At 36.9% G+C, this 27,133-nt stretch overlaps 1 protein-coding gene across 5 annotated transcripts; it reads left to right on the top strand.

The window, feature by feature from the left end:
• The first annotated feature begins 1,683 nt into the window (after positions 1-1,683).
• Positions 1,684-26,801, top strand: LOC117424030 (palmitoyltransferase ZDHHC7-like). Of its 5 annotated transcripts, none has more exons than XM_034040046.3 (9): positions 1,684-1,906; positions 7,019-7,108; positions 13,418-13,739; positions 14,989-15,113; positions 15,571-15,667; positions 16,131-16,212; positions 17,225-17,355; positions 18,977-19,033; positions 22,703-26,801. In XM_034040046.3, exons 3-9 carry the CDS (start codon positions 13,434-13,436, stop codon positions 22,877-22,879), a joined length of 975 nt encoding a protein of 324 aa, XP_033895937.2. In that variant the 5' UTR covers positions 1,684-1,906; positions 7,019-7,108; positions 13,418-13,433; the 3' UTR covers positions 22,880-26,801. The 5 variants fall into 5 exon arrangements, with proteins under 5 accessions (XP_033895937.2, XP_033895936.2, XP_058848626.1 ...); XM_034040045.3 differs by having other exon boundaries at positions 13,415-13,739; XM_058992643.1 differs by lacking the exon at positions 7,019-7,108.
• The last annotated feature ends 332 nt before the right edge of the window (positions 26,802-27,133 follow it).

The following is a 27,133-nucleotide window of genomic DNA, read 5'->3' as shown; positions in this document are numbered from 1 at the left end:
GATTACCAAATACTTGTCTTTTTAATTCTGTGCATCCAAATACTTGTAATTAAAAGTTTTAAGAATTAAGCCTACTGTTTGTTATTCTGTCCTAAACCAGCAGTTTGTCACCCAAACTGTTGTGACATTAAATTATTTATTAAATAAACAGGGGGGGGGGGGGAGGGGGGAGGGGGAATGTGTTCATCAGATTATTCTCCATTTTATTGCAACTGAGGTACTGTTCAGTTGAGTGAAAATTGTAAAGGGGTACTTGAGCTGAAAACTCCAGATAGAAGGGGTTAAGTTTCAAAAAAAGGTTGAAAACCCCTGGCCTACAGTATAAACTATCAGAAACAGATAAGGAAAATGTTGACTAATACAATACAATAAGACTTATTTGAAGTTGTTGAAGGGCACTGGTCTCTTAAACCCAGAAGGTCTGATAAACCCCTATGCATGACTATATATTGATGGACATTACATAAGCAAAAGAGATGTCCTTTTTTTTTGGAATACCATGTTCCTTCTCAAAAATGTGTTTTAATATTAGCCTTTAATAAAGGAAACGACTGCTTTGGTGTGTGCGTGCAGGGGTTGTATGGTGGTGTGTGCGTGCAGGGATTGCATGGTGGTGTGTGTGTGTGCAGAGGTTGCATGGTGGTGTGTGTGTGCAGGGGTTGCATGGTGGTGTGAGTGTGCAGAGGTTGCATGGTGGTGTGTGTGTGCAGGGGTTGCATGGTGGTGTGAGTGTGCAGGGGTTGCATGGTGGTGTGTGTGTGTGCAGAGGTTGCATGGTGGTGTGTGTGTGCAGGGGTTGCATGGTGGTGTGTGTGTGTGCAGAGGTTGCATGGTGGTGTGTGTGTGCAGGGGTTGCATGGTGGTGTGAGTGTGCAGAGGTTGCATGGTGGTGTGTGTGTGCAGGGGTTGCATGGTGGTGTGAGTGTGCAGGGGTTGCATGGTGGTGTGTGTGTGCAGAGGTTGCATGGTTGTGTGTGTGTTCAGGGGTTGCGTGTGGATGTGTGTGGAGGGAAATGGGAGTGCAGCTTTGGCTCAAAAGAGAGGGGGAGCGAGGGCATATAAGGGGTGCTTGGAAAAGACTGGGAAAGGTAGGGTAAAAGAAAAACTACTGCAATCATTTATTTTCTCCCAATCCACTTTCCCTCACTTTATTATTTTATTTTGTGATTATTTAATTATTGTAAAAATAAACGGCCTTCATCTACTCACAGTTGCAGTTTCATTTCTGTCCCAAAAAGAACCCAAAACGCTACAATATAGTGATGGATTTTACATAAGAAAATGAGATGTGCTTTTTATGGAATACCATGTTCCTTCTCAAAAATATGTTTTAATGTTAGCCTTTAATCAAGGAAAATGACTGCTTTAATTATTTTTCATACATCTATTTCAATGCAAAATAGATATGCTATTTGAAAGAAAAAAGAACACCACCATAGAAAGCCAATTCTTAGATTCGTGCATAACATGATCATTCATAGAAAGTAATTACCGATAGTTTGTTATATTTTAATTGAAAGTGTGTGTAAAGCAGATTTCTCTCTCTCTGATCGCAATGTTAAAAATGCCTGCAACTTAACGTATTCCTGTGACAGACAACGACCAATCAAACCGCGAGACTGTTATGCGGTTCCACCCCAAAAACCAGGGCCTGTGTCAAATCTCAAACTTGTTTACTTTTTTTCTTCCAGGGCAATACCTGAATGTTTCCGAATAGTTCCGGGTGAACCCGACTCTTGCATTACGAATTCCGAGGAGAGCCGAAGAGAACTCCGGAAGTAGTAGTGCCCGTATTGTGCGAGAAGATTTACAATGGGGGAAACTGCAATAATAGAACGAATCAAATTGTGTTTCAATTTATTTTAAACAACTGAAGTAAGAAAACCATTGAAGCCAGCATTCTACGGTAAGTGAGATACTACATTCAATTGAAACTTGATCTTCTGTTAGTATGGTATAATATTTATGATAAATGTACACATGTCATTTCTGTGTTAATTATTAATTTAGATTGCAGTAATCTAGCACTCACTGTATCTATTTGAACACACATACAATTTCTAAATTCGACTGAACTAAATCTATGTTCGATTGCATGACTGAGGTTTTCTTTAGTTCAGTGCCTTTTTGAAATATGACTAGTAAATACAAAACGCTGACTTTGTTTTTTTATTAACAAACATTCCCCCCTTTTTTAAATCGACAGACCGACCAAATTAATCTGCCATTGATATTATTTAAAGATGTAACAATGTTACGTGTTGTTTTATTAAAGAAAATGGATGGTACCTACAGTATAAGGAAGGACTATTAAAACTGATTGTAACATTAAATTAAGAGGGGGTACCTAAAAAACGACCCGTGTGGTGTACTCTTATGTGATTTGTAATTCGCTTTAAAGGTTCCTCTCATTGGCCAAGTAATGCATTTGGATTTGCTGAAAGGGTGTGTTCTGTTTAATCTTCTAAACTTGATTTACTTTGTAATGTCAAGGTCTGAGTGCGAAAAGCCGAGGTCAATTACCTAAGTAAACGATTAAAACCGCTGGAAACTGAACGCGTATTTTATCGCCATATATATATATATATATATATATATATATATATATATATATATATATATATATATATATATATATATAGCTTTCGTGCTGTATATTATTATTTTATGTGTGACTGCCGCTAAACCCAGAGAGAACGCAGAAACTGCTCGGCAAATACATTTGAACTTTCTACATTGTTGTTTCTTTTTTGTGGCAGCCTGGTATGATAGATGGCTGTTGAATTGCGGTATGTTGACAGATGGCTGATACAGTGTTTCACGAGTACTGACATAGTGGCACTATGGATTAATCGGAAGCAGAAGCTTGTTTCGCTGCAGCCGAAATGATATAGAATGGAAAATGAAGAAACTGGGCTTTCTAGGCTAACCATGCAATCATGTAGGAAACCGTTAAATTAATGTAGACTGTAACTTTTTAAGGATGCACGTGAAATTGGAATATATTTTATATTTTAAAGACAGGCATTTCTAAAAGATTGATTGCTGAATTTTCTCAGAGGTGATCAAATCTAATCCATTACATATACTGTAGCTGTAGTATGAGTGTGCGTAAATCTGCAGGGATGGAAATAAGACTCCCTTTTCATAGCTGTTTGATCCATTCCTGTTTTTACTATGTTGAATAAGACAAACCTGAGAGTGTTACCTGTGCACTGTGGCTAATCGTGCCCGTAGTAAAAACTGGAATAGATAAAAAATACTCTGCAGTAGGAGTCTTATCCTGGTCGGTGTGGGGTCAACTGTTCAAATTGTCCTCAACAGCATTGTTATAGTAGCTAAGTCTGAGCTGCCTGGGTTGTGGGTTACAGTCGTCTCTGGCTAAGAGAACATTCCTCTTAGCCGAAGTGTAAGATGGAGTTGACACCAGACACAATATGAATCAATAGATACATAAATATTTATTACTTGTCATGACGCACATGTCTCAGCATATGAAATTAATAGAATAAGAGAAAAGCAAAAGACAAGTGTATTAATAAAGTACCCTACACACATTAAAAAATGCAGCAGCAGCTCAAGATTAATAATGAATACCTTTACAGGAGCAATATACCATGGCAGGGAATGGTACTTGTTGTTTTACAGCACTTGATAGGAAAAAGGGTGTGACACAGTATAAGATTTCCTTGAGGCAAGGGATGGTTCCATGTGTTTACATAATAAGTGGAAGTATTATGTATTAGCATTTTCTACAGACTTTAAGCTATTATTTCAAAACAACTGGGATATATAAATTCAACACATATGAAAGGCAGAAAAAAGCCTAGTCTTTAAAGGATACAATTAATTACTTTATACTGTTTTTTTTGTGCTATTGAACAAGTTAAGGTCCTTTTGAGGGTACAGTATAATAGAATGATTTGTTTAGATTTGGATTGTTTCTTACCTTACACAGTTTACTACATTACACTTAAAAATAATTGCCAAAACTGGAGAGTTTTTTTTCTTGCTGTAGTGGAAGTCTACCTTTTCCAAAACTGTGTGTGCTGTTTGGATGGTTGATGACACTGGTTTCCAACTTGGCCTTGTTGTTATAGTATTTTGTAAGAAAGAACAATCATTCAGGGCTGATGATGAGTGTGCATGTCATACAGTACTTTCCCCGTATATGATATTGCCTATATTTATATCCCTGATGTCCTTGTGATATCACATACACATGAGACTGACAGTGCTTATAAATATTCAGATACTTGCCATGCTCAATTAAATAAAACAGGCAGTTATTAAATACAAAAAAAACACAAGGTTCATCATGCAAACCGGCCTATCCAGCCGTAATACAAACAAAGACTAATGAGTACTGCTCAATGGGGAGTGTTGGTTTAGGCCTCGGCACAAGCATTTGGCATATGCATGCTTAAAGTGCTCTGCTGTGAACCCAAAGGCAGCAGAGTGTCACCTTGGTGATGGCACTCCCTTCTGAGTGAGACCAGAGGAACTCGTGTAGCATCTCCACTGCACATGACCTGCACTGATAATAGAAGCATTACTAACTCCCTCCAACATAAACACATCTGATAATAAGCAGTTGTTAGAATAGATGCAACCATGGGTCTAGCAGCATGTTGTGCAGAATAGTTGACAAAGCAGTATTTAAAATGAAGAATTCCTGTGTACCTCCTGTCACCTCGCTGCGTAAGGTAAGACCATCTGCGTGTCTTTGGGAACTGAAAGAAATGACTTGCATGTGTGGCAGATGTTAAAAAGTGGCTAAGATATAGAGGCTGGTTAACTAAGAGCTTTGTTTCAGCCGGGGAAAAAAAAAAAAAAAAATAGTTGTTTGCAAACTGTTAACATGTCTTTAATGTAATTACAACCCTAGAAAATGTGGCCCTTTTCTCAGGAGCAATTTCTTATTTCTTACAATGTTTCTGTTGCCACAACTGTTATAGCTGATGATAGGAATTATTTCAGTAATTGGGTATATTTTGAGAAATATTTCTTTTTTTAATTAAGGATAATATATTTACTCACACGTTCCTTTAGGATTACCAATAAACTAAAACAATAAATTCAGCGGAAATCTATAAGAAATAACTTATAATACTGATTAAATACAGAAAACAACAGTTTGTTTGCTTGACTTTTTTTAATCCCTTTATGGATTAACCTTAAATTTTATTGACTATAGTTACAAATAGTTTTATACAAGTCAGGGGTGTTGATGCAATAACCCTACTCGAACCAAAAAAAAAAACATTTAGTGCCATTAGAAAGAATTGATGAATAATCTAGCCATTGTAGCAAATCCCGTTTGTTATATTTACTTTTCAGATTTGGTTTTAGTGTAGTGGTTTGGAAGCACACTTAAGGGTAGATGTACTAAAGTGTTGCGTCTGTCACAATCGTTGCAAACCACATGCAAACCAGAAGGAAGTGTAGCATGAAATTTATTAAACAAACGCAGCGCTGTTAGCATCATTTTAACAAATGCTTTGCAGCCGCATTTCTTATTTGCGCTTTAGCCAATGAATTTGTAATTCTGGGCATTTCTGCAGAAATTTGCAAAACAGGGTGGAGATATTGCAAATGAGGGATCAACAATATTGTAATGAGATGTACGAAAGCTGCGGGCAATTGCGACACTTACAATTGCATCAATTTGTTAAGAACTTTTGAAAGCGTGTTTTAAACAGCCACAATTGTTGCTGGCATTTCCCAGTCCGCTTTTTCTCGTCTGTTGCCAGTTGTGCTCAATGTATTTGAGACGAACACCCAAGTATCTTTTCACTAAAGTCAGGGTGTACTTGTAAGCCTTGAAAACAATTTTTTATGACATTTCTGGTTTTCCCAGTGTGTTGGGAGAAATAGACTGCACACATGTGCAATCTGTATAGGACCATGATCTATTGTGTATTAATTGTCTAGGCTACTAAGTAGACCAAGTGAAAAATAATAATTAAAATAGAGCCCTAAAATCATTTAATTTCAATTTAAAATAATCTTTTATTTCCATTGTACACCAGTGCGTACAATGCAGCAGCATGATTTTTGTGTTACCAGTAGGCTAAAGTAAAAAATAAGTTTGCTAGGTATTCATTTGATTTTACTACTGGACTGTATACTGTATAGGCCTACTGTACAGATTCATATTTTTACATAATGTAATATGTAGCCTACCCAAAACACATTAGTGTTATTTCAGCACAATGATTTATATTTCAAATACATCGAGAGCTGTAAATGTATGTGTGTGTGTGATTTTATTGTATTGTTTTTAAACCCGACACCTCCTTATGTTGGACAAACATGTCCGGTTTAGCGAGGGGCTGCTGTATGATTATGAAAAGCTTTTTGGGGGTGAAGGTTGGGGCCCCACTATAGAATCTGATGGGATTAAACTGTCTTTCATTTTTTACATAACAGTATTAAGACAGGTAAAATGAAGACGGAACAGAATGTATAGATGACTTTTACATTTAACAAAAACAACATTATTTTGATTCTTGTATACTTGCATGTATGGACGTTATCCTTCAGGCACTCTCTGCTGCAGCAAACCACAACTCAACTGCCACTATTTATTTAAAAAAATGTCGCACAACTCTCGCTGGAGATCTCGCTAAGATAACACAAATAATATTTAAATTGGTATATATTGGCTCTCTTCATTGAACATATTTTTTAATTAGTACAGACAACAAAATGTGCACTTTGCAAATTGTCAAAGAAAATATAAATTGTGGTATGTTTGGCTGCGACTGGCCCATCTTAGACTACCACTTAATGTGCTTCTCATATATTTTCGATTTGGCTATATGTCTGGGACTGAGAAGGGATTTAGTACTGAAAGTTTATCATTGCATTTTTATAATAACATGTTTCACAATATTAATTACAGTACAAAGTCTCTTTATGACTGTGTATCTTCAGATTGAGTCTTTTTAAAGTTATGAATAAGACAAGAGATTGACACACTTTCATCTCCTAATGAGTCTCTCTGTGTGTCTAGATCCCCTGTTCTGAATCCAGTGCTGTAGAACTCACCAGAATAGAGGCCTGATACAAGGACATTATGCTGGCATAACATTGATGTAGAAAGGTAAGTTATTGGAGCTGTCACAAAAAGCCTACAACAATAACAATATCAATAACAATAGGCAACAATATCATATTTTTTTTACAGCATAATATTTTATAAAACCACAAATGAGTAAAATTTCCATTGAAAACTATCTGCAAAATACTTTCAACTTGCCTTTCTGTTTACTCAGGATACAGGCTGTCATTCTGTAGCTGTTCTTGACAGAAGTTGTTAGAAAAATCAAGACTTATCTGAAACTTAAGTTAACTAATAATAATAAAAAAAATCTGTTGGCATTTCCATTAAAGAAAGTGTAATAAAGCATAGTTAAAGTATGGTAAAGTGTAGGTAAGCATTATAAAATTCTGAGAGGTGTAGTAAAGCATTAAAAAAACAAAACTGAAAAACCATGATAAATGCAGTGTATTACCGTGTGAAAAGTGCTAAATTACCATGTACATTTATCATGGTTAACTTTTATAAGGGTACTGTGATAGGATCCAATATTGACATGGCTTGTAATACCATTAAACAATTGTATTCCCTCTCCTCTTTCTTTGCTCTTCCTCCACAATGGAGAGCATGTTGAGTCACTCTGTTTGGGGTTGTTCCAGTACTACGCCTCACGAGTGGCGCTTTTGCAAAACTAAACAACCCCTTTCTTGTATTTGTTTGTTGCCTGGGCTTGAAACCCTGAAAAGCTGCCATAAAGACTCCACTGCGAAGCAGCAGCTGTTACAGAAATGAAAGCTACAGTTTTTCTTTTTTTTTTTCTACAGAAAATCAATACAGGTTTCACTCTTCAATGTAATTCTAGATCAGCATGTCTCTGCAAGGGCTTTTAACAATCTTTTAAAGGGAATAGCACCATTTTAACAGACACACAAAGTGCACATATCATAGCAGTTACTTAACATGAGATAACAGTAGGCATAAACAAATGATAGTTTTGACTAAAAAATAAAAACACAATCACACAAGAAATATTTGTTTTTAATTATACAGGTTATAATTACCTAAATTGGAAATGCTACTGAAGTCCATAAAAGTGTGCACATAATGAAGTGACAAGAGGTTGTACTTTGGTTTTGATCAGTAAAACTAACACCTTTGTCATCAAACGCCATACACTATAAAGCAGCAAATGTACCTCCCTCTCTCTCTCTCTCTCTCTCTCTCTCTCTCTCTCTCTCTCTCTCTCTCTCTGAACTGGTACTATTGATCATAAAATGCTAATATTTGCATTTAATTAAGCTTCAACATAATAAAATGCATCCTTGCATTTACCCACATAATACTGGAGTTGACTATGCAATTCAGATCAATACAAGCACATAAATGTTAAGTACAGTATTTCAGAATGTGATTGGGGCTTATATTAGTGAGCACAAAAAATTGCCAGTGTTGGCCTAGTGCATTTCAAACACTGAAGTTGTCTTTATTAGAGTACTGTATATACTCAGGCTATGAAATACCAGTTTGGAGGTTTGGGTTTCTATTATTTTCTCTTTTGAGAAATGGTATTATAGCCTTGGTGTCTAATAATGGCAGCCTATATTAAATTGCCTCTACAGAGACATTTTCTGCAGTCAGTATTTCTACAGGGCACACAATGAGTGATATCGCATTGCAGTGGGTAGTGCAGTTCGGTATATTGAAGAATCGAAACTGGAGTTGATCCATTAGGATCATCATAAAGGGGTGCTTACCAAACTGCATGTTTATTTGAGGCGGGTGGGAGTGGGGTTCCTTTGGTTCCATTTGCATGGGTATTGACAGGAAAGAATCCAGTGCATGGTTGGGGACAAATTCCAGATGAAATGCCCCAGGAAGTGCAAGACAGTCTAAAAGAATGGTTTGCAAACAGGGATTTCTTAAATTACAGTTGTACCAGATTTCATGTTTTAAAATGAAAACGCATGTTTTATAAAACATACATTTCTTATAAACTGCACATTTTATATAATAATATAATGAATGAACACAGACGTGTCAGACAGAGTTTTGTATGTACGTTGGTGGTTCAGGAAGAGTAGGAAATCTGTAAACTTAAAAGGTACATCTTTACTTTCATTTCTTCTTTTTTTTATTTTTTATTTAGTAGTCACCAATTATTATTATTTTTTGTTTTCTCCCAATTTTGAATATCCAATCATTTTTTAAAGCTCGGCTCACTGTTTTTTTTTTAATTTTTTTTAGCTAATTTATGCCAAGGGACCTGCCCGCGTCAGCAGTCAATTAAGCATGTTATTGATGCTTTTGCTTTCACAAAAAGAGCTGATGTAGTCATTTTAAAAAGAAAAATAAGCTAATCTAGCAGAACTCCCTAGATAGTAAATAGATGCTGACGTTGCATGGGCGTGACTTGCAGCCTGTTTAGGGCACTTGGGGCTTCAGGAAATTGAGTGTTGGAAGTGGATATGTAAAGACTGTGGTTTACTCAGTCAACAGCAAAGATACAACATACATTAACTCTATTATCTCATCTCCTTTGGCGACACATTTTGTTCTGATAACCTGGTTTTTTGGAAAGCAGGGATGGAAATAAGACTGCTATTGCTTAGTAGTTTCACCCATTCCAGATTTTAATACATGCTTGATTAGTCACAGTGTATAGGTAACAAGCACAGGCAGAGGTCTTATTAAACTCATAGCAAAACCAGGAATGCATCATGGAACTGATCCATGGAACTGCTAAGCAATGGAAAATTATAACCCCTGGAAAGTATGCTTTTACTGTACAGGGTGGCTTGAAACTTGTTTTGGTTAGTTTCAGATAGCTGTAACAGCTGTACTTACAAAGTAAAAAACAGGACATCAGTTCTCTTTTTTCCAGCGTCTAGTCTATTCCCTAAACTCATATGCTAAGCACATGTACTGTACTGTATTGCACAGTAAGTTTTGCTTCAGCATTTAAAGGAAGAAAAATTGGATTGCTTTAATTATGTTTGTAGATCATTTTTAATTTGAGAAATATTTTGATAACTGGTAATTTATTGTGCCACGTCAACTTCACTGAAATTTGGTTGCCTAGTAAAATCATTCTGGTATGAGCTATGACGTTAACAGTCTGACCTCTCTTCAGCTTAGAAAATAGTAACCAGAAGATTAAATTGAAGTTTATAAAATCCTTAATGCTACTGATAGTTATATAGTGATATTGTTGAAGCAAGAAGCCATTTGTTTTTATTGCCATGACCCAAGTGCTATATGACAACTTTTAAGTGGAATAATGCCCATGGCTTTAAAAAAAATGTTTTCTAGGTCAGTAGCCACAAGAACAGTCTTGACTGCCTCTGCATGTCCCTGTCAAAAAGAGAAAAACATACTTTAATGTATAATGCAGTGTTCCACAATTATGTTCAGCGATATACTTAAATATAATTACTGGGTAAATAGTGACTATTCTTCCATAGTCCCTCCTGTGTGCACAACTTCGTAAACCTTATTGGCTTTCCTGTTTGTGTGTATTCCCTGTTTTACATGAATCTGCAGGCATGCATGTTTCCTTCCTCCTTGAAGCCTTCTTTTCACACTAACAGTCTGGAAACAGACACACTCTTGCTATCTACCTACAGTACAGCTTCAGGATGATATATAAACAGATACTCTTTGAATATAAAGCTTGATGTGGGTATGAAAAAATGCAGTTACCTTAGCTAATGTACTATTCATTTATGTTGCACTCAGTATCTTGGTGACTTTTTAAACTCCCCCAGTAGCCTAAAATGTGCTCCCATGCAAAGAAAATCTAGTGTTGTAAATTTTGGATACTGTATCCCAATAGCTATGGTTGGAATCATGTCTGACCTCCAAGTACAGCTGGTACACCAAAGTGTAACTAATAACTTCTGCAACTTCTCGTACAAAAGTCTTTTCAAATTAGAAAAAGGCATCTTAAAAAGTGATCTATTTGAAGAGTTGCTGATTGGTTTTATTGGATGTGTGCCCATAAGGTATATTTGAACCAAAACGGGAAAAAACACTTTCAACTTCTATATCGGTCCTAAAAAAGGTAGCAACTTTAATGCAACCATTGCGATTATTCAATTAATCTGATTAACTGTTGCATTACTACTCCTGGCACAGAATGAAATTACTGCACATATTTTAGTGTGCAGCGTGCCGTTCTAGTTTGATAAGTAAATCCCACAACTAAGCCTTCAGTATGCCTCAGGCAAAGAAGAAATTAATTTTACTGTCTGCCAGGGATAAAAATAGGGTTGAGGCAATTAAAACTCACCCAGACACTGCCTAGGGAGGACAATCTGTTGCGGAAGTCGCTGTGTAACGATTAGCCTGTTTTGGTCGTGTCTGTAGGGGGCTGCTTTTTTTGGGGTTTTATTTTAATCCCTTCAGACAGTCAACCCGATTTCACCAAGCACTGGTTCTGAAAATCCTCTGTATGAGAACGGCAGCGAGTAGATGTCACACTTAGATTTCATCTGTATCTTGGGCAGCATCATTTCGGACCTCTTTATTGGTTGGGCTATTCCCTATATTGTGACTGGAGGTCACTGTGACCCATTTATTTTATGGTACGGACAGCTGACGGACTGAGCTATTAGAGCAGTGGTTCCCAAACTTTTTTTGCCCCTCCCCACCTTCAGTTTCTTTTTTTTTTTGCTGCGGAAATAAAAAATTAAGGACCACTCCAGCAAAACAAAATAATAAAACCCTATGTCTCTGTGCTAAATTCCAGGCTACGTCTCGCTGTTACTCGCTCACTCACGCACTCACTCACTCACTCTCCAACTGCACTCAGGCATGCACTCCTATTTATCTCCGCGCCCTCCATCCACCTTAACCAATCCCGAGCATGCCATTCGGACCCCAATCTCCCACCAGTATTCTTGGCGTACAAATGCATGTCCAGCATTGGTGAACCCGGATAGACTGGCAACCAGCACCTTTGTTAGCCATAAGATGGTAATCTACACACCATGGATGTTGTCATGGTATAAAGCAGTTATTTAAGTCTTGGACTACTTTACCTAAAATAACTTTAATTAGTTCCAATAGTAGTGATAATCAGGGTCTGTGAAACCAGACATAAATGTTTGTATGTTACTGACATATTTCTTTTCTAACTCCGTTCTTAAGAAATCTACTAAACCTTATGCAAGTACCTTATTTCAATGTAAAATGGCAAGCTGAGTGTAGGTTATTGTAGCTTGTTTGTTTAAATGCTGAACTGATTTTTCTGGGGAGATGTATTGAGTAGGAAGGAGGGTGATGGGAAGCTCATTTGAGTATCTGTAAACCACAGTGGCCAGAGCATACCTATAATCTCTAAACTTTCTCACAAGAAATCAGGTTTTCATTTTCAAGATTTGACCCAGATACAAGCTCACTCAGTTTGAGGATAAACACGGTTTCCTGTTTGAGCTCACTTCCTGTGACCGACATTAAAATAAGAGACCTGTGCAAATGGTTTTTATTGCTATTGGGAGATGAAAAAAATACTTTTTAAAGATGACATTATCACAGTATTCCTGTACTTCCTGTAACCTTCACTAAAAGTATTTAATCAACCACTTTTTATACATAACAATCCCAGCTGCCTGACTCTATAGTGGATATAAATACTTAGTGTTACAGAACCCCCTGAAGTTTTGTTTACTTTCTTTCTAACTGTTTGACTTTTCCTATACAGTGCACAATTTTGTAAAGATGGGTTTTTGCAGTTAACTCAACCGTTGCCTGATAAATGCATCAATATGATGGCTACAGCCCATTAACTTGCGCCTTAACCACTGTTGGTTTTTATGTTGGGTGTGAAAAAAGTAATTGGTTTAGACCTGTATGTACTTTTAACAGGCAGTGACCCCACTGTTGAAATGAGGTAAGGATAAAGTCTGTATAACCACCAATTCAGACAAGCCTAGCTCTTTTGCATAGTGGTTAACACACTTGCTTGCTTGCGTGATCGCTGGTCCCTGTTACACTAGCAGTGCCAATACTGATTACATGTTATTTTATTTGCTTGCTCTTTGAGTCTTTAGACTTTCTGTTGATTACTTCATCGGTGATTCCTAAACATTGGTCTTCTTGAGTGATGCTACAATTCCATCAGCACCATAAAACTAGTTTGTAAAAATTGATCTCGTACCAGTATCGAGCTTGGGGTTTGACATCGCTTCAGTTCAATCTTCAACCAGACAATTCAATCTGAAACTGGGCATTGGCAAGATGTATCAAGCCTTATCAGTATTATCACCAGTCCTCAACTGTTAGAACTGTGCTCTTAATGTAGGTAATTTAACTTTGAACAAGTGTAACATTGGAATTGGAGTGTTTTGAAGTTGCGGTTGACTCTCTCAGCAGGCAGCAGTGAGGGACCATGCAGTCTTCAGGTCACCGGCTCCGGGATGTGGAGCACCACCCCCTTCTCAACAACGAGGAGGACTTTGATGGGCCGTCCTCCGAGAGCGAGCTGCCCGACCAGATCTGGTTCATCCGGGATGGCTGTGGCTTGGTCTGCGCTTTCATCACCTGGTTCCTGGTCCTCTACGCAGACTTTGTGGTGACTTTTGTCATGCTGTTGCCTTCCAAGAACTTTTGGTTCTCCTTGATCAATGGAGTCGCTTTCAACTTCCTGGCAGTGCTAGCCCTCACATCCCACCTCCGGACAATGCTGACAGACCCTGTAAGTAACTGTATGAGAGTATAGAACATTTTAGTGCTTTCTTCTCATACCTCGAAACCAGTGCAACCATTAAAGCATGTCTTAGTCAATGTGATTAAGAAATGGTTTCCAGAAATAAATTTTGACCCACATCCAATTGATGACTTTTTTTTTACATTGTGGTGCTTTGCTGACAATTAAATATCTGGCATGTTGTATGGTTTATTTATTTACAAATGTACACATACAGGTCTCTCTTACTGTATTCATACTGTATCTCCCAGCAACTAATAACAAGGGAGTTTTGGCAGCAAAAATTGCTATACTTAATTATTTTGTGGCCAAGATTCCTGCCAACAGGCAGAGACAAAGCTAAGGATGACTTTCAAGTGCCCATTAACGGAGTAGCACCCAATGCCTTATACCCAGACATGCCAACTTTGGAATGACAGAGACAAGGAACGAACTTATTGCAAATAATTTTAATGGATTTGACATAAATGTGCTAATGTACAGTACTGCTTCCTTTTATGAAATAATATCTGGACTCGTATTAGTAAGAGCAGTAAAATTTCAGTTTGCACTTGTTTCCAATCTGCATACCCGTTTGGTGCTGCTTTTTCTGCTGCGTAAGATGCTTGCAGACACTTGAAATTGCATCACACAGATCGGGGCAATTTGGTGAAGTAAAAGATGCTGCATGAAAAAATATGTATCTTTTTTTTTTCTTAAAGCAGTTCAGATTTCATTTAGTTCTTATTTATTCCAGTACTACTTTAAGCAATACCAATGGCAAATACAACCTCTGATTTTAGGTATTAGAAAACATTCATTTACTGCAAAGCAATCTATACACAGGTTTGGGTGCAATGAACACTTATCAAGCCAGCTCAATATAAACTCTTTATTAAAGAAGTGATACACATTTCTTATTTTACAGTATAAAGAGATGTTCACGTTGTTCATGTACAGTACCATGCTTTGTATATGAAGGCTGGCAGTTTCAGTTTGGTATTTGAAAAATCTGAAAAACTAGCAAAGATCACCAACCACAAAAATGTATTTAACCTTTTTGTTTTCCTGGTAAGCAATAAACATAAAAAAAATAACATGAAACTGTTGTTCTAATCTAAGAAAAAAACACTTCTGGTACAGTGAAAAAAAGACTATGGTTCTCATTTTAAGACCACTCTGATGCTGTAGAAGAGATCAGGCTTGTTTTCTACTGCTCTGTATGTTCCCTGTATTATCTGTTTTAATTCTCTTCCAGGGAGCTGTGCCAAAGGGGAATGCCACTAAAGAGTACATGGACAGCTTGCAGCTGAAGCCAGGAGAGGTGATCTACAAGTGCCCCAAGTGCTGCAGTATAAAACCTGAGAGGGCACACCACTGCAGGTAAAGAAAAACAAGAATCTCACTGTCCCTCATCAGCAGATTCACCAGGAGCATATTGGACCTGATTTGTTAAACAGACTAAATGCAGAATACTAAAAAAACCTACATCTCTACAAGAATTGGGCCTGCTGATTGGTAAGCATTATAGAACATGTCGTTGAATTTTCTAAGCTTTCCATTCATGTACTGAAAAAGCTAAATAACTCAGTTTAAGGGAAATGTATTTCAAACACACTGTGGACCACTCCATTGCATCCAGTATATAGATAGATATATACACTTAATCTATGTAATTAGTTATCTGAGTCTTTTCATTGCATTAACTTAGTTTGGAAAGAGTTAAGTAATGAAAGGAAAATATTAAGCATCCCTAGCCCAAATGGTTCATGAGACAACCAGGATGAGATGGGTTGATTTTATATATTTTATTTATTGGAATTTGCTTTCTCTCCATTAGTATTTGCAAGAGATGTATTCGAAAGATGGATCACCACTGTCCCTGGGTAAACAACTGCGTTGGGGAAAGCAATCAGAAATTCTTTGTACTCTTCACAGTAAGTATTTCTTAGCTTATTACTTGCACGTAACATCCATATCTACTAAACACCCAACAGTGCGGAATGTAGAAATACTACTTAAATTCAGTTACAAATGTTTTGACTGGAAGTATTTTTCAATGTCTTCAAAACGATTATTTAGTATTTAATGTCAACTAGTTTCAATTCTTAATACAACAATATCCAGGTGGGTTTGTTCTAATAGCTTAATACAATTATATTCCAAAGGAAACTTTTCAATTTGATCTAGTTCTGCCTTCCAAAAAAAAATAAATCTTTATCCGCATATATGTCTATTTTTACAATAATACATTTGTTTTGCTCACAGTATCTCATTATTGAAAAATATGCTTTGCCACTGATGGGCAGATCAGAAGCTGTTCTGTTTTTTATTAGTACTGTTATAGTGGAGGAAGTGCAGGTCCCTGATGTCTCTGGGTTTTGTGTTTTCTCTCTGCAGATGTATATATCAATCATCTCTGCTCATGCCCTCATCTTAGCCGGTTTTCAGTTTTTCACCTGTGTCAAAGACCAATGGACTGGTGAGTATCTGACCTGTCCATCTTTGTCAGCTCCATGGATACTTGGTGTCAGAGGCTTCGGTGGCACTTGTAAAAGTTTTTGTAGCGGTGCTGTTCAGGTTTAAAATCCCAGCTGCATGGATATGCCTCTTAAATTGCTTTAAAAGGACACTGATTTTTAAAATGATCAACTAATCCAATATTGCTGGCTGAGTACAAATAGTTGTGGTGTTACTGCTTTCAGCCAGAGATTTATATTGATTCCTGATCACATGTCTTAGACGCTCTATACTGCTTGAATTGTCAAAGAACCGGTTTAAGTCATCTTGGCATGTGAAACTTTGTATTCAGCCTTGCTACTATGTAGACGTTCTATTAATAGCACCTGTCGTACATTTCCATTCGCTATATAGGTCTGAAATTTGTATTAGAGAGTACCACATGTTATAACATGTATTCTCATTTAAACTAGGATAAAGAGTTATAAGTTCTGTAATATCAGGTTGACTGTTAGTTTAATGTTAGCTGTGTTTTCAGGTCAGAGCATACTGACTGCAGAGCATGTCAGACATTGGTGAAAACAGCTGACTTGATGGCAGAAAATAAGTTGAAGGGACAAGGACAATGTCTCTCCATGTCAAATGACAAAATAATTTCAAGACTGCCTGATAGTGTTGTGTGTGGGTGTATGTTTTTTTTTTTCAAAACTACACATGAGACCTATATAGCTGATGCGCCACTGGTAAGATTTTGTGGAAGTATTTTGTAGCTATAACCCCTTTGAGGTTAGGGCAACATCTTTCAGTCAGGGTCTTGGGTAGGTCTTGACCATAAGAATATGGAGGTGCACAGTTTGTTTATCCCTTCAAACTAAAATGGAGCTTGGAAAGAGAGCTAGTAACCCTGATTTATGAATTATTTGGTGTAGCATTTCTGTATTGTTGACAGTACAGAATAGACTGCTGGATGGTCTTTGACTGCAGTCGTACCCATGTTAATACAATGGCTGTCCCTGCATTTGGTTTGCCTCCAGAATGCAGCGACTTCTCCCCCCCGGCAGCAGTGATCCTGCTGATCTTCCTCTGCCTGGAGGCGCTACTCTTCCTCACCTTCACAGCCGTGATGTTTGGAACTCAAATCCACTCCATCTGCAATGACGAAACGGTATGTCCGTCATGTCAACTTATCTTTTGTAAAGCTGCATTGACACGCTATCCCCACTGTTTTACACTACAATATAGTTCCTTGGTTTGTTACATTGGGTCATATTCACTAAACCCTATCTCTTGCTTGGCTGACTTCTTTCAGTGTTTCTAATGAAGGTAAGAGTAATTAAAAAAAAAAAAAAAAAAAGCCTTTAAAAAAGTTTTGTGAATAGCTCCTGCTAGTTAAATAGCTCCAAATGTCATTTTGTGCGTGTGCGTGTGGGTGTGTGTGTGTGTGTGTGTGTGTGTGTGTTTAATGTTTCCCTTCCCATGGTTGCAATCATTCAGAGCAGTTCTGGGTTCTGTTGCTCCAGTATTGAGCTCTCTTTTGTCGTTAGATCTGTCTTTACCTCACTGTCTTTGAACCTGCATGGAGAATCCCAAGTGTCCTGTATTGACAGACTTCCTTATTCCATTCAACACAGGGTGGGCAATAAGTTGTAAACACAGGGATTGTTACTTTTATGGTACTAAATTCTCAAATGGTTTTCCTTGTTCTCGCAAACGTGTTTGAGCGTGCCTGAAATGAGTGTTGAACATGATCTAACATTTGTTGCCTAAAAAGGAAAAAGGACACCATTACTGGTATGTTGCATGACTTTTTGCTTCCTCTTATATCGAGCAGGTGGGAAATCAATAAAAGAAATCTATTAAAATGAAATTTGAAGCTGTTTACTGTTCAGTGGTTTAGTGCGCTCTTGCTTTGTAAGCAGAGAGACCTTGTTCACAGTTTGTTTTAAATTACCCAAAGCTGATTTCAGCTGTAAAGACACACTGCCTCCCCTATTGAAATGTCCCTATGTGAACCAAACGCTTCAGCTGCTACGTGCAGCAGGGTTCTGTGTGGCATCATCCAGCTCTGCGATGGTTCAGAAAGCAAATCAGAAATTCAAAGGGGATTGCCTGCTTATAATGGTAACATTGTGCATGTAACACCTGCACAGCTGAAGGTAATAACTCTCTTAAACAAACTAAAACATAGTATATATGTTTTTTTACCTGTATGGGGAACCACGCCATTCAGTTATCATATTTACAACCAAATCACGTGTGGATACCTGCTGTAGTGAGGGAGCAGGGTTCTGTCCTCTTCAGCCACAAATAAACATATAACGATATTTGAAAAAACCTGATCATTATTTAATGATTAACACTTCTAGGCTTTGTTAGTAAGCTGATTAAAATTTACTAATTTAACATATTTTAAATGATCTTAGATGTAGTTGTACTTTTACTTAGAAAAATATTATGACGGTTTAATATTTTATAAAGTTGTATCACAAATCACCCCCCTTTCTCCTTGTTGCAGGAAAACTGTGGTGTGTTAACCTGATTGCTAGGCAGCCAAGCTCTGAACTCTCTCAGCATGGGCCACAGCCATAAGAAACCAATACATTTGATTACGATCATGTGTTCTATATAAAGAGATGATGTTTGTAGTTTCCTTGTTGGCTAATGAACTTGATAGATGAGATATAAAATGTATATTCATTGTTCAGGCTGTGGCAATTGTGACCACTGATTTTTGGGGGGGCGGGGGGGGAGTAAAAAGTTATAATTTAATATTTAAATTATTTCAGATGCCATCTCCCAAGGTGCGTAGGAAGCGAGATAGCAGACTGAGTGCCGTTAATATGGTAAAATAATGTTTTCATCAAATTTGTTTGAGAAAAAAGGGTTAAATAAAATTTAAAGATGTAGTTTCCCATATGTTTTCTCTAAATTTAAGACCTTATTACCTAATTTACTATAAAATGTTAACAGAACTATGCAAACAGTTGCAAGTTATGTCAGAAATGTATTTTTTGGTGACGAGCAGGTTCAAGGATGGGGAGGAAGATTGCGTCCCTACAACTAAAACTATCTTTGGAAATGTAAACAAACTAGCTGGTAAACAAGGTCCACTTTCTGAAACGTTTAAATTTTAGAGACTGTATTTTGTGTTGCATTTTTTTTTTTTTTTTTGTGTAACATTAAAGATGGGACACTGCAGATTTAAGTTGGTTCTCTTTTATTATGATTAAAGAAGTCATTCCACTGGTTAACCCTGTAAACATTATTTAAAAATTAAGAAAGGGTAAGTTAAAGAGCCGTTAGTTTCAAATGAAAGTTGTTGGTGTAACTGCCCCTTCCCTTTTTATGATGTTTGCAATCACTCTGGGTGGTTCTTTCTGAGATCACTCAAATCACTAGCCATCATTGTAAAGGTGGTGTATGTGTTCTGGAGCTGCTCTTCAGTTCTGCCTACCTCAGACTTATGTAATGTAGGTTAGATCAGCCAAAGTTTCTTGTATTAGGAGTCTTACTCCAAAGTGGCACTGGCTCTTGCTTCTACCAAGACACTGGCTGGTCTAGTCTATAGCTGCAAATCTATGGAAGACAGCTAGAACTGAAACACAGCCCCTGTACTCTGGTGAAAGCATCCTATTAAAGACTTAAAAAATAATTTTAGTAAGAGCCATTGTGAATTATTACAGACATAAAAGGGAAGGGCACATTTAAAAACCTTCGAGAATGAGAATTGAAGCTACTTTCTCTTAAAAGGCTTCATTTACCTACAATGCCCTTGGACAACACCCTTCGCAAATTAGCTCTCATGTCCTTATCAATGGATTAACAAAGCGACAGCTGCGTATTATTGTTTCAGACCACTGCTGCATGACTTCTGTGTGGTTTTTTGACTGACAAGTTTGTAAATCAAGAGTGAAAAAACAAAGGTTCCTTTCATTTGGAGAAATGAATGAGAAAAAAAAAAATATTGCTCATTTGTAAAGTGCAAACTGAAAGTTGCATTTAGAAATTGCAATATAATAATGATAATGCTAATAATTACAAGCTTGAGGTAAAATGATGTCTTTCTTCTTGGCCAGGATTGCTGCAGTGCCTATAATGTTTGTCATTAACTTTCATCAGAAAGTTTTATTACCTAAAAATAGGATTGTCTGAAGAGGAGATAAATATTCATAAGGCTTGTATACGCTGGGAACAAAAGCCACTTTCCAATATGGTTTGGTACTTGTGTAACTTTCAAAATGTATAAAGTCCAGTTTGAAATATTCTTATGTGCTGTGAGCCCTCCGAGTTCTCTTTGGGAATGTTTCGAAATCCGAGAGCAGTTTTTTTGTGTCAATGTGCCTGTGATGTCACACAAAACAATACGTAGTAAACTGTAGGCAACATTTCAGGAAATCCTAAAGGGATTCAGAATTTAACAGAAGTGGCAAAAATGTTATGTTAAGAGTGTTGCATACAAACCAGTGGAGGTGTGCTATGAAATGCACTGGTTAGACGACACTTAGAATACTGCTTTCAGTTTTGGTCCCCATACTATAGAAATTTATATTGTGGCTTTGGAGTCCAGATAAGGGAAACTAGACTAATCTAATGGCTAAAAGCATAAATAATGAAGAGGATGAGGGAACTGGACCGATTGTAGCTTGGAAGAAAGAAGAGTTAGAGGTGACGAAATCAATTTCAAGTGCAGCCAATAGAAAGTTGTAAATGGATACAGACTCAGGTTAGTGGGTAGGATATACTTTTTTTACAGTGTTGCAGGTAGGAAATGGCTTGTTTCTAAATAAGCCATGTTGTTTCTGCTGAGTCATTGGGCTCCTACAAGAGCTGGCTTGAAGTTGTAATTAATAGGAAACGGAATGAAATGGCATCACCCTGTTCATAACTAGTCTTCTGATATTATGCTAGTCACAGAGTGAATTCAATAGCATCTCATACCTTTTGCCTCCTAGAGGCCTGTTTCAAATCTGATTCAGGTAACAAGAGAAAGATGTTTTAGGTTTTCGGTGGATATTTGACCATATTGTGAAATTACCACATAACTCAGCTCAATTTGGCTATCCTGGCATCTGCTGGCACTGTGCCTTACTAGTTTAAAATACCTCCTTGTTTAAATTATACACCCCAGCTTAAGGAACATGCAGTATGAAAATACATGTAATTTAAGAACAAATGGGAAAACATGAAACTAAATCAATAGGAAAATGGGGCCCATTGTCCCTCTCCTTTCATGAGCACTAAATATACAAACCCCAACATTCCCTCCTGGTACAGTTAATTGCTTCCACTGTCTTTGCTGCACCTAATCTCATAATAAAGGACTGTAGTCCCAAGTGCAGACTAGGACACATGCACTAACATATCTTAAAAAGAAACTAACAGCCTTATTCATATAGAGTGAGTGTGCATTGTTTATGGATCAGCTGTACTGCTAGAACAAGCAAATGTATTGTAAGGCAATGTTAAAATAAGACAATTGGAGTATACAGTATAGAACTGAGAGTGCAGTAGCATTAAAACATTGCATTGTAATGAGAGCATAAAAGGTTTAGTTACTTGGACTACATAAGAATAATTCCTTGTGTTATAACTCTACTAAGCTCTCTGTGTTTTATCATTCAGAAAACGTAAGTTGTGAAGGCGAGACAACATGCCTTTGGGTGGGTTAGAAATCCACAGCAGACGTTTTGTCACAAAGGCTTTGGCAGTTCAAGCAACTTTTCAAAAGGCAGTATGTTTAATCTGCCTTCATAGTAATGTAGAATTTCTATGCCCAAGAATGGTTAACCAACTTAAAAATGGCATTTTAATCACTCTCTACAACAGTGCCCAAATGTATTGCCACAATCTATTGAAGTCATGCAATAAATGTTGTTTTTTCAATAAATGTTTCAGCACTGGGGTGGATCAATCAAAGTTTTTGGTCCAGAGCCCAGAATGTCTCCAGTTCTGAATCCAGTCGAGCGATACTGGAGAAGTGGAAAAAGATATTCCCCAGACTTCAACAAAGCTTCTAGATGACTTTTTGCAGAAGTCAGATATAGGTCATGGTGATCTACTTTTTATTTAGGAGGCTATTCTAAAAAGACAAAAACCACATTGAGTCCCACTTTTATCTCTCTCTACTAAATATACTATTGGTGTGTTTTTTCAAAAATGTGATAACCCTTCTTACACAGGATGCATGGCTAGGAAAGTGATTTCCTCACTACCAAACGTGACAATGAAATCCTCGTCCATTACCGTTTCAGTGTCTCAACCGTTGCAGCTTTACATTAATAGCAGTAAATCATTTTTCACACCATGTGTCCGGGACAAGGAAGAGAAAATATTTAATTAACTAGTAACAATACCTTCAATACCAGCTAAATGATTGATTCTCTGAAACCACAGGGTGTCGGTACGTACGAGCCCCACCGTATACATACTCAAGCAGAAGGTATTCGGTAATAAATGAAACCAGTATTGGTGTAGTTTGCGTTGTTTTAATGGGCTGCTTGTTTGCTTTTCAGGAAATCGAAAGGCTGAAGAACGAGAAGCCCACCTGGGAGCGGCGGGTGCGCTGGGAGGGCATGAGAATGGTGTTCGGGGGCCAGCCCTCCCTGCTCTGGATCAACCCCTTCGCTGGCCTGAGACTGCGACGCCTGCTTTCCAGGACAAGAAAAGGGGGAGCGGAGTTCTCCGTCTGAGCCCCGTCACACACTGTTCTATACCAATATCCTGTATGTGTGTAGTTATACATGTACAGTACAGATACACATTTTAGACAGTCAGTCTCCTATATGTAAAATGATATTACTATGGACTGCATCTGTATTTTAAGCTGGGACTAGTTAGTTGTTGCTTGTCATCAGCAAGACTTGAGTCTTAATACTTGTGGATGACTAGGATCTCCATGAGATTGCCTGAATTGCAGTACAGCTGGAATTTTATTTTCTTGTCCTTTTTTGGCAGGTGTTTTGATTGCTGTTTTACTTTTTAAATGAAGACTTAACACGTCCTAATATTTACCCTCAAGGAACTCTGTTAAAAAAAGAACTCAACCGATGCTTAGAAGAGACTCTTTGCTTTTGATAAATGGTCAGTAATGAACACTAGGGTGCCAGTCTTAAAAGATGACAAAGTAACGCTGGTGAAGTTCAGCGTGGGCTGTAGGCACCTGTAACAAAGATGCTGGTTTGCCAAAGGCACTGGTCTCGTGTGCTGGATCATCCTGGATCATTGCTGCTCACTCGCTCCATAATGGTTCTCAGGCCAGTTGTAGGTCTGCAATATGTAACTGATACTATGTCTGTGATAGGAAACCACTATATACTGGAGAAAAAAACAAAAAAAGATCTTACTCGAGATGTTTCACTATTATTTTTATTTTATTGTGTGTTTGAGGCTCTAAAGGATGTAGTTCTAATTTTAGCAGATTACATCCACATTTTATGAATGGACGTACTAAAATTACTTTAATTATAGCTGTTTGTTTTTTATTCTGTAGTCGCTCATGTTGTATATATTTTAAAACATCAATCCTCAAGGTTTAGGCGTCTGATTGTTTACCAGGTTTAATTCTGCTTTGAGTCAGATTGAATTAATCCCAGGGTAGTGTACTGGCTGAGACTGGGTGTCTGATTTCAAGTAATTCCGGGCAAGTTTTCAAAGCTAAATTGGCATAATTTGTTATGAAAATATGTATTGGACACAAGTTTAATTTATAAACCAGCTAAATTGTGAGATAAATCAGAGCAGATTAAAAAGATTTGAGTAGTTCACATAAAATGTGTGCCGAAGAGCAATGAAATTTAGGTACTGTCTGTGTCGCCTACCAATTTTCACTGTTGTATGGCACATATCTTTCCCAGTCATATCTGCAAACTGGCGAAGCATTTTTTATTAAACCATGTAAATAATTTATGTACTGTAATATTTGCATATTACTCTTCAGACCACACGCTATTCCCGTTTTCTAATGACTGACCATAAAAATCTACAAGCAAAGTGAACGAACAAAAATAACCAGTAGATAATTACTAGCTTTATTCATGTATCTCTCAATTTAAAGCAAATGCTGCACAATCATGCAATTCCCGTAGACTATATTGTAGTGTGCATGCTCGTCATCCCTGCATTACTACTACTACTGTTTCATAGAAAATGAACACCTGTGACAAGTTTGGTATACTTGCAGAATGTATTATAAGTGTACCATTTATATATTTTTTTTAATTACTCTCTATCTCCTTATTTTTATTTGTCACCATGTTTGAGCTATAGTGTGTCAGAATTCAAGAATACAGTATTTATTATTTGAATGATTATGAATATTTTTTAAAGTTAGCATTTTTGTAGAAAAGGGTATATGTTTGTATATTATATATGTGTTATATATAATATATATATAAACATTTTAAATCCTATTGCTGTGCTATCACTACAGTTTTGTTTGAGGAATACTGTATTAAGATTTGGTTGCTAGACAGCAAATGTTTTCAGGTTATTTTCTTAAAGGTTTAATTGTATTGAATTCAGCTGAACTCTTAAATATTCCTCCTCCATTGATTATTACATGTATCAATAAGAATGATCGCTGTAGTGTATTCTGTATTTATAACTTCAGTAGTAAAAGGAACAGAATTACAGAACAGAGCTGCCTTGTTGTAAGTCGGACCGTTATACCACAGGACTGGTTAATTTATCCAAAGTGACTTGCAGAAATTAAACAAAATAATACATTAAAAAATGAGAAGAGGTAGCACGAAGGAACGACTCCATGTACATACTTGAATTGTAACCCATTGGAAGCATCTTCTGGTGAAGTGAAATTTGCACAATCAAGTTTTTTTTTTAATATATAAAAAAAAAAAAAAAGTGCCACAGAAGTGTGACTGATCTTTAGTTAGTTTGAGTAGATCATTTGATATAATTATACATTGTTATCCTCAGCTGTAATAAATTGCTTATGCAGAACTTTGGACTGATGTGGAAAAGCATAATGCAACTTGTTCTATTACCATTTCAATGAATGCATTTGGGCAGATTGGCAAGTGGACTTTAAGGCAGTCTTTTTTTTTTTGTATGTAAGCAAATAAAGAAATGTAGATTTGTTGTATTGCTTTAAACACCATTGCTGGGTATCTAAATCCAGCCTGCCCTAATATAGTTGGAAAATATATATATTTATTAATTCAGTTTAGAAGGGATTTCAAGAGTAAGTAGCAGTGTTCCGAAAAATACAGCGTTACAAGTCCCCACGTGTTGCTACAACTGTTTAAATAACCTACCTGTAATTTTTCTTTTCATTTTTAACATCCTAACAACCTTTTACGCATATAACTTTAAAATCTGCTTTCAAAGCTTTTTTCAAAATGTCCACTCTAGTGCAGTGATAGTCCAAGCATTATTGCCCACATTGTCAAACAGGTAACACAACAATAGATCCATGATGTGGTACGGAACAGAAATGCCAGAGCACTTGTTAAGGTTTTTTTCATCGCTCTTCCTACAGGGATTTAGAGGACAGATCTCAAACCCCAGTGCACTGGAGTAGACATTTTGAAAAGAGCTTTAAAACAGACTTTAAAGTTATGTGTAAAAATTTGTCAGGATGTTAACAATGAAAAGAAAAATGACAGGTCTGTTATTGAAACAGTTGTTGCAATACGCATGGATGTATAATGCTATATTTTTTGGAACCCCGCTACTTAGTCTTTACGTTTCCAGTACAATGGTAGAATACTTGTCTATCTTGCCTCCCCTGCTATTGTGCCTCCATAAAATCAGTGCAGATGCCAATGATAAACCAGGATTTTTAAATGGCCTAAAGCTCTTTAGTACTGTACTATTTTAGCATGTACCTTTGGAGTGACTATGGTTTGAGTTGGTATCTACCCTCTCCTAAGAAAACTTTCTCCTTTTGCTGTAACACTAATAAATGTAAGCGCTGTCTTACTCAGTTAGTCTATTATATTGGAGCCTGACAATTAGAATTCTCGTGAAGCTTTTGGTTGTGTGGGAAAGTGCTGAGTTAGAGGTGGGGGTTTTATAAGAAATATTGCTTCTTTTTTTGGTATTAGTGATGACAAGCTCGTTCCTATCCCAAGTATTACCAATGTAATGAGCCATGGAATGCAAGAGGGGAACGGTTCACCAGAAGACATAAACATACATCAGCTGTCTTTATTTGTACACTATCACTAAAAAGAGGTATATCACAAAGATCTGTCTTTGTATCCCGAACTGTCTGATTGCCATTAGTGTTTCTTATACAATTGGTTAATAAAATGGTGCTAAACAGGGTTTTACAAATTCAATGCATTTGCCAAAGTATGTATCCTACAACAACTGATTCTGTTAATGGAGTTGCAACTGTTCCAATGTATTGTTATTATGAATGATTGGTTATGTTATAAATTTATTTGATATGGTAAGACAAGGAAAAACAATGTAGATGATAAAGAAACTGGAAAAGTAATTGAGTTATTTGTTTGATTGTTATATTTCTTCTAAGTGGCTGTTTGCAGTTTGTTTATCATGATGGTGCACCCTTGGTACATATTGCAAAGACCCAAAACAATGTGACAATATTTTGTCCCCAAAATATAGGCTTTTGCATTGTATTTATCACTGTGGCTTCAATGCTGCGTTTATTTATTTCTGCCCTAGTCTCTTTTCACTCTTTCATTTCCAGCAGTCTAATAAGGTTTTCAGGGGAGCAGTCCAAAGAGCAATCTATCTGACTGATGCTTGATCCAAACTTACATAGTGGAATTACAAAGACATCACGAGTACAGTATGTGATAGTGTGAACACATACTACTGTGCATCTTCAGTGCCGCTACTTTTTATTAGACATGATTTCTAACTACTGAAGGTAAATGTGCAGGTTCTGTATGCATATTTATTACTGTACATAACATTAATAATGTATCTATAAATTGCTGATGCGTTTTTTT

The sequence above is a fragment of the Acipenser ruthenus genome, chromosome 19, assembly GCF_902713425.1.
Source record: "Acipenser ruthenus chromosome 19, fAciRut3.2 maternal haplotype, whole genome shotgun sequence".
Lineage (NCBI taxonomy): Eukaryota > Metazoa > Chordata > Actinopteri > Acipenseriformes > Acipenseridae > Acipenser > Acipenser ruthenus.
This window is presented reverse-complemented; position numbering and strand designations above follow the sequence as displayed.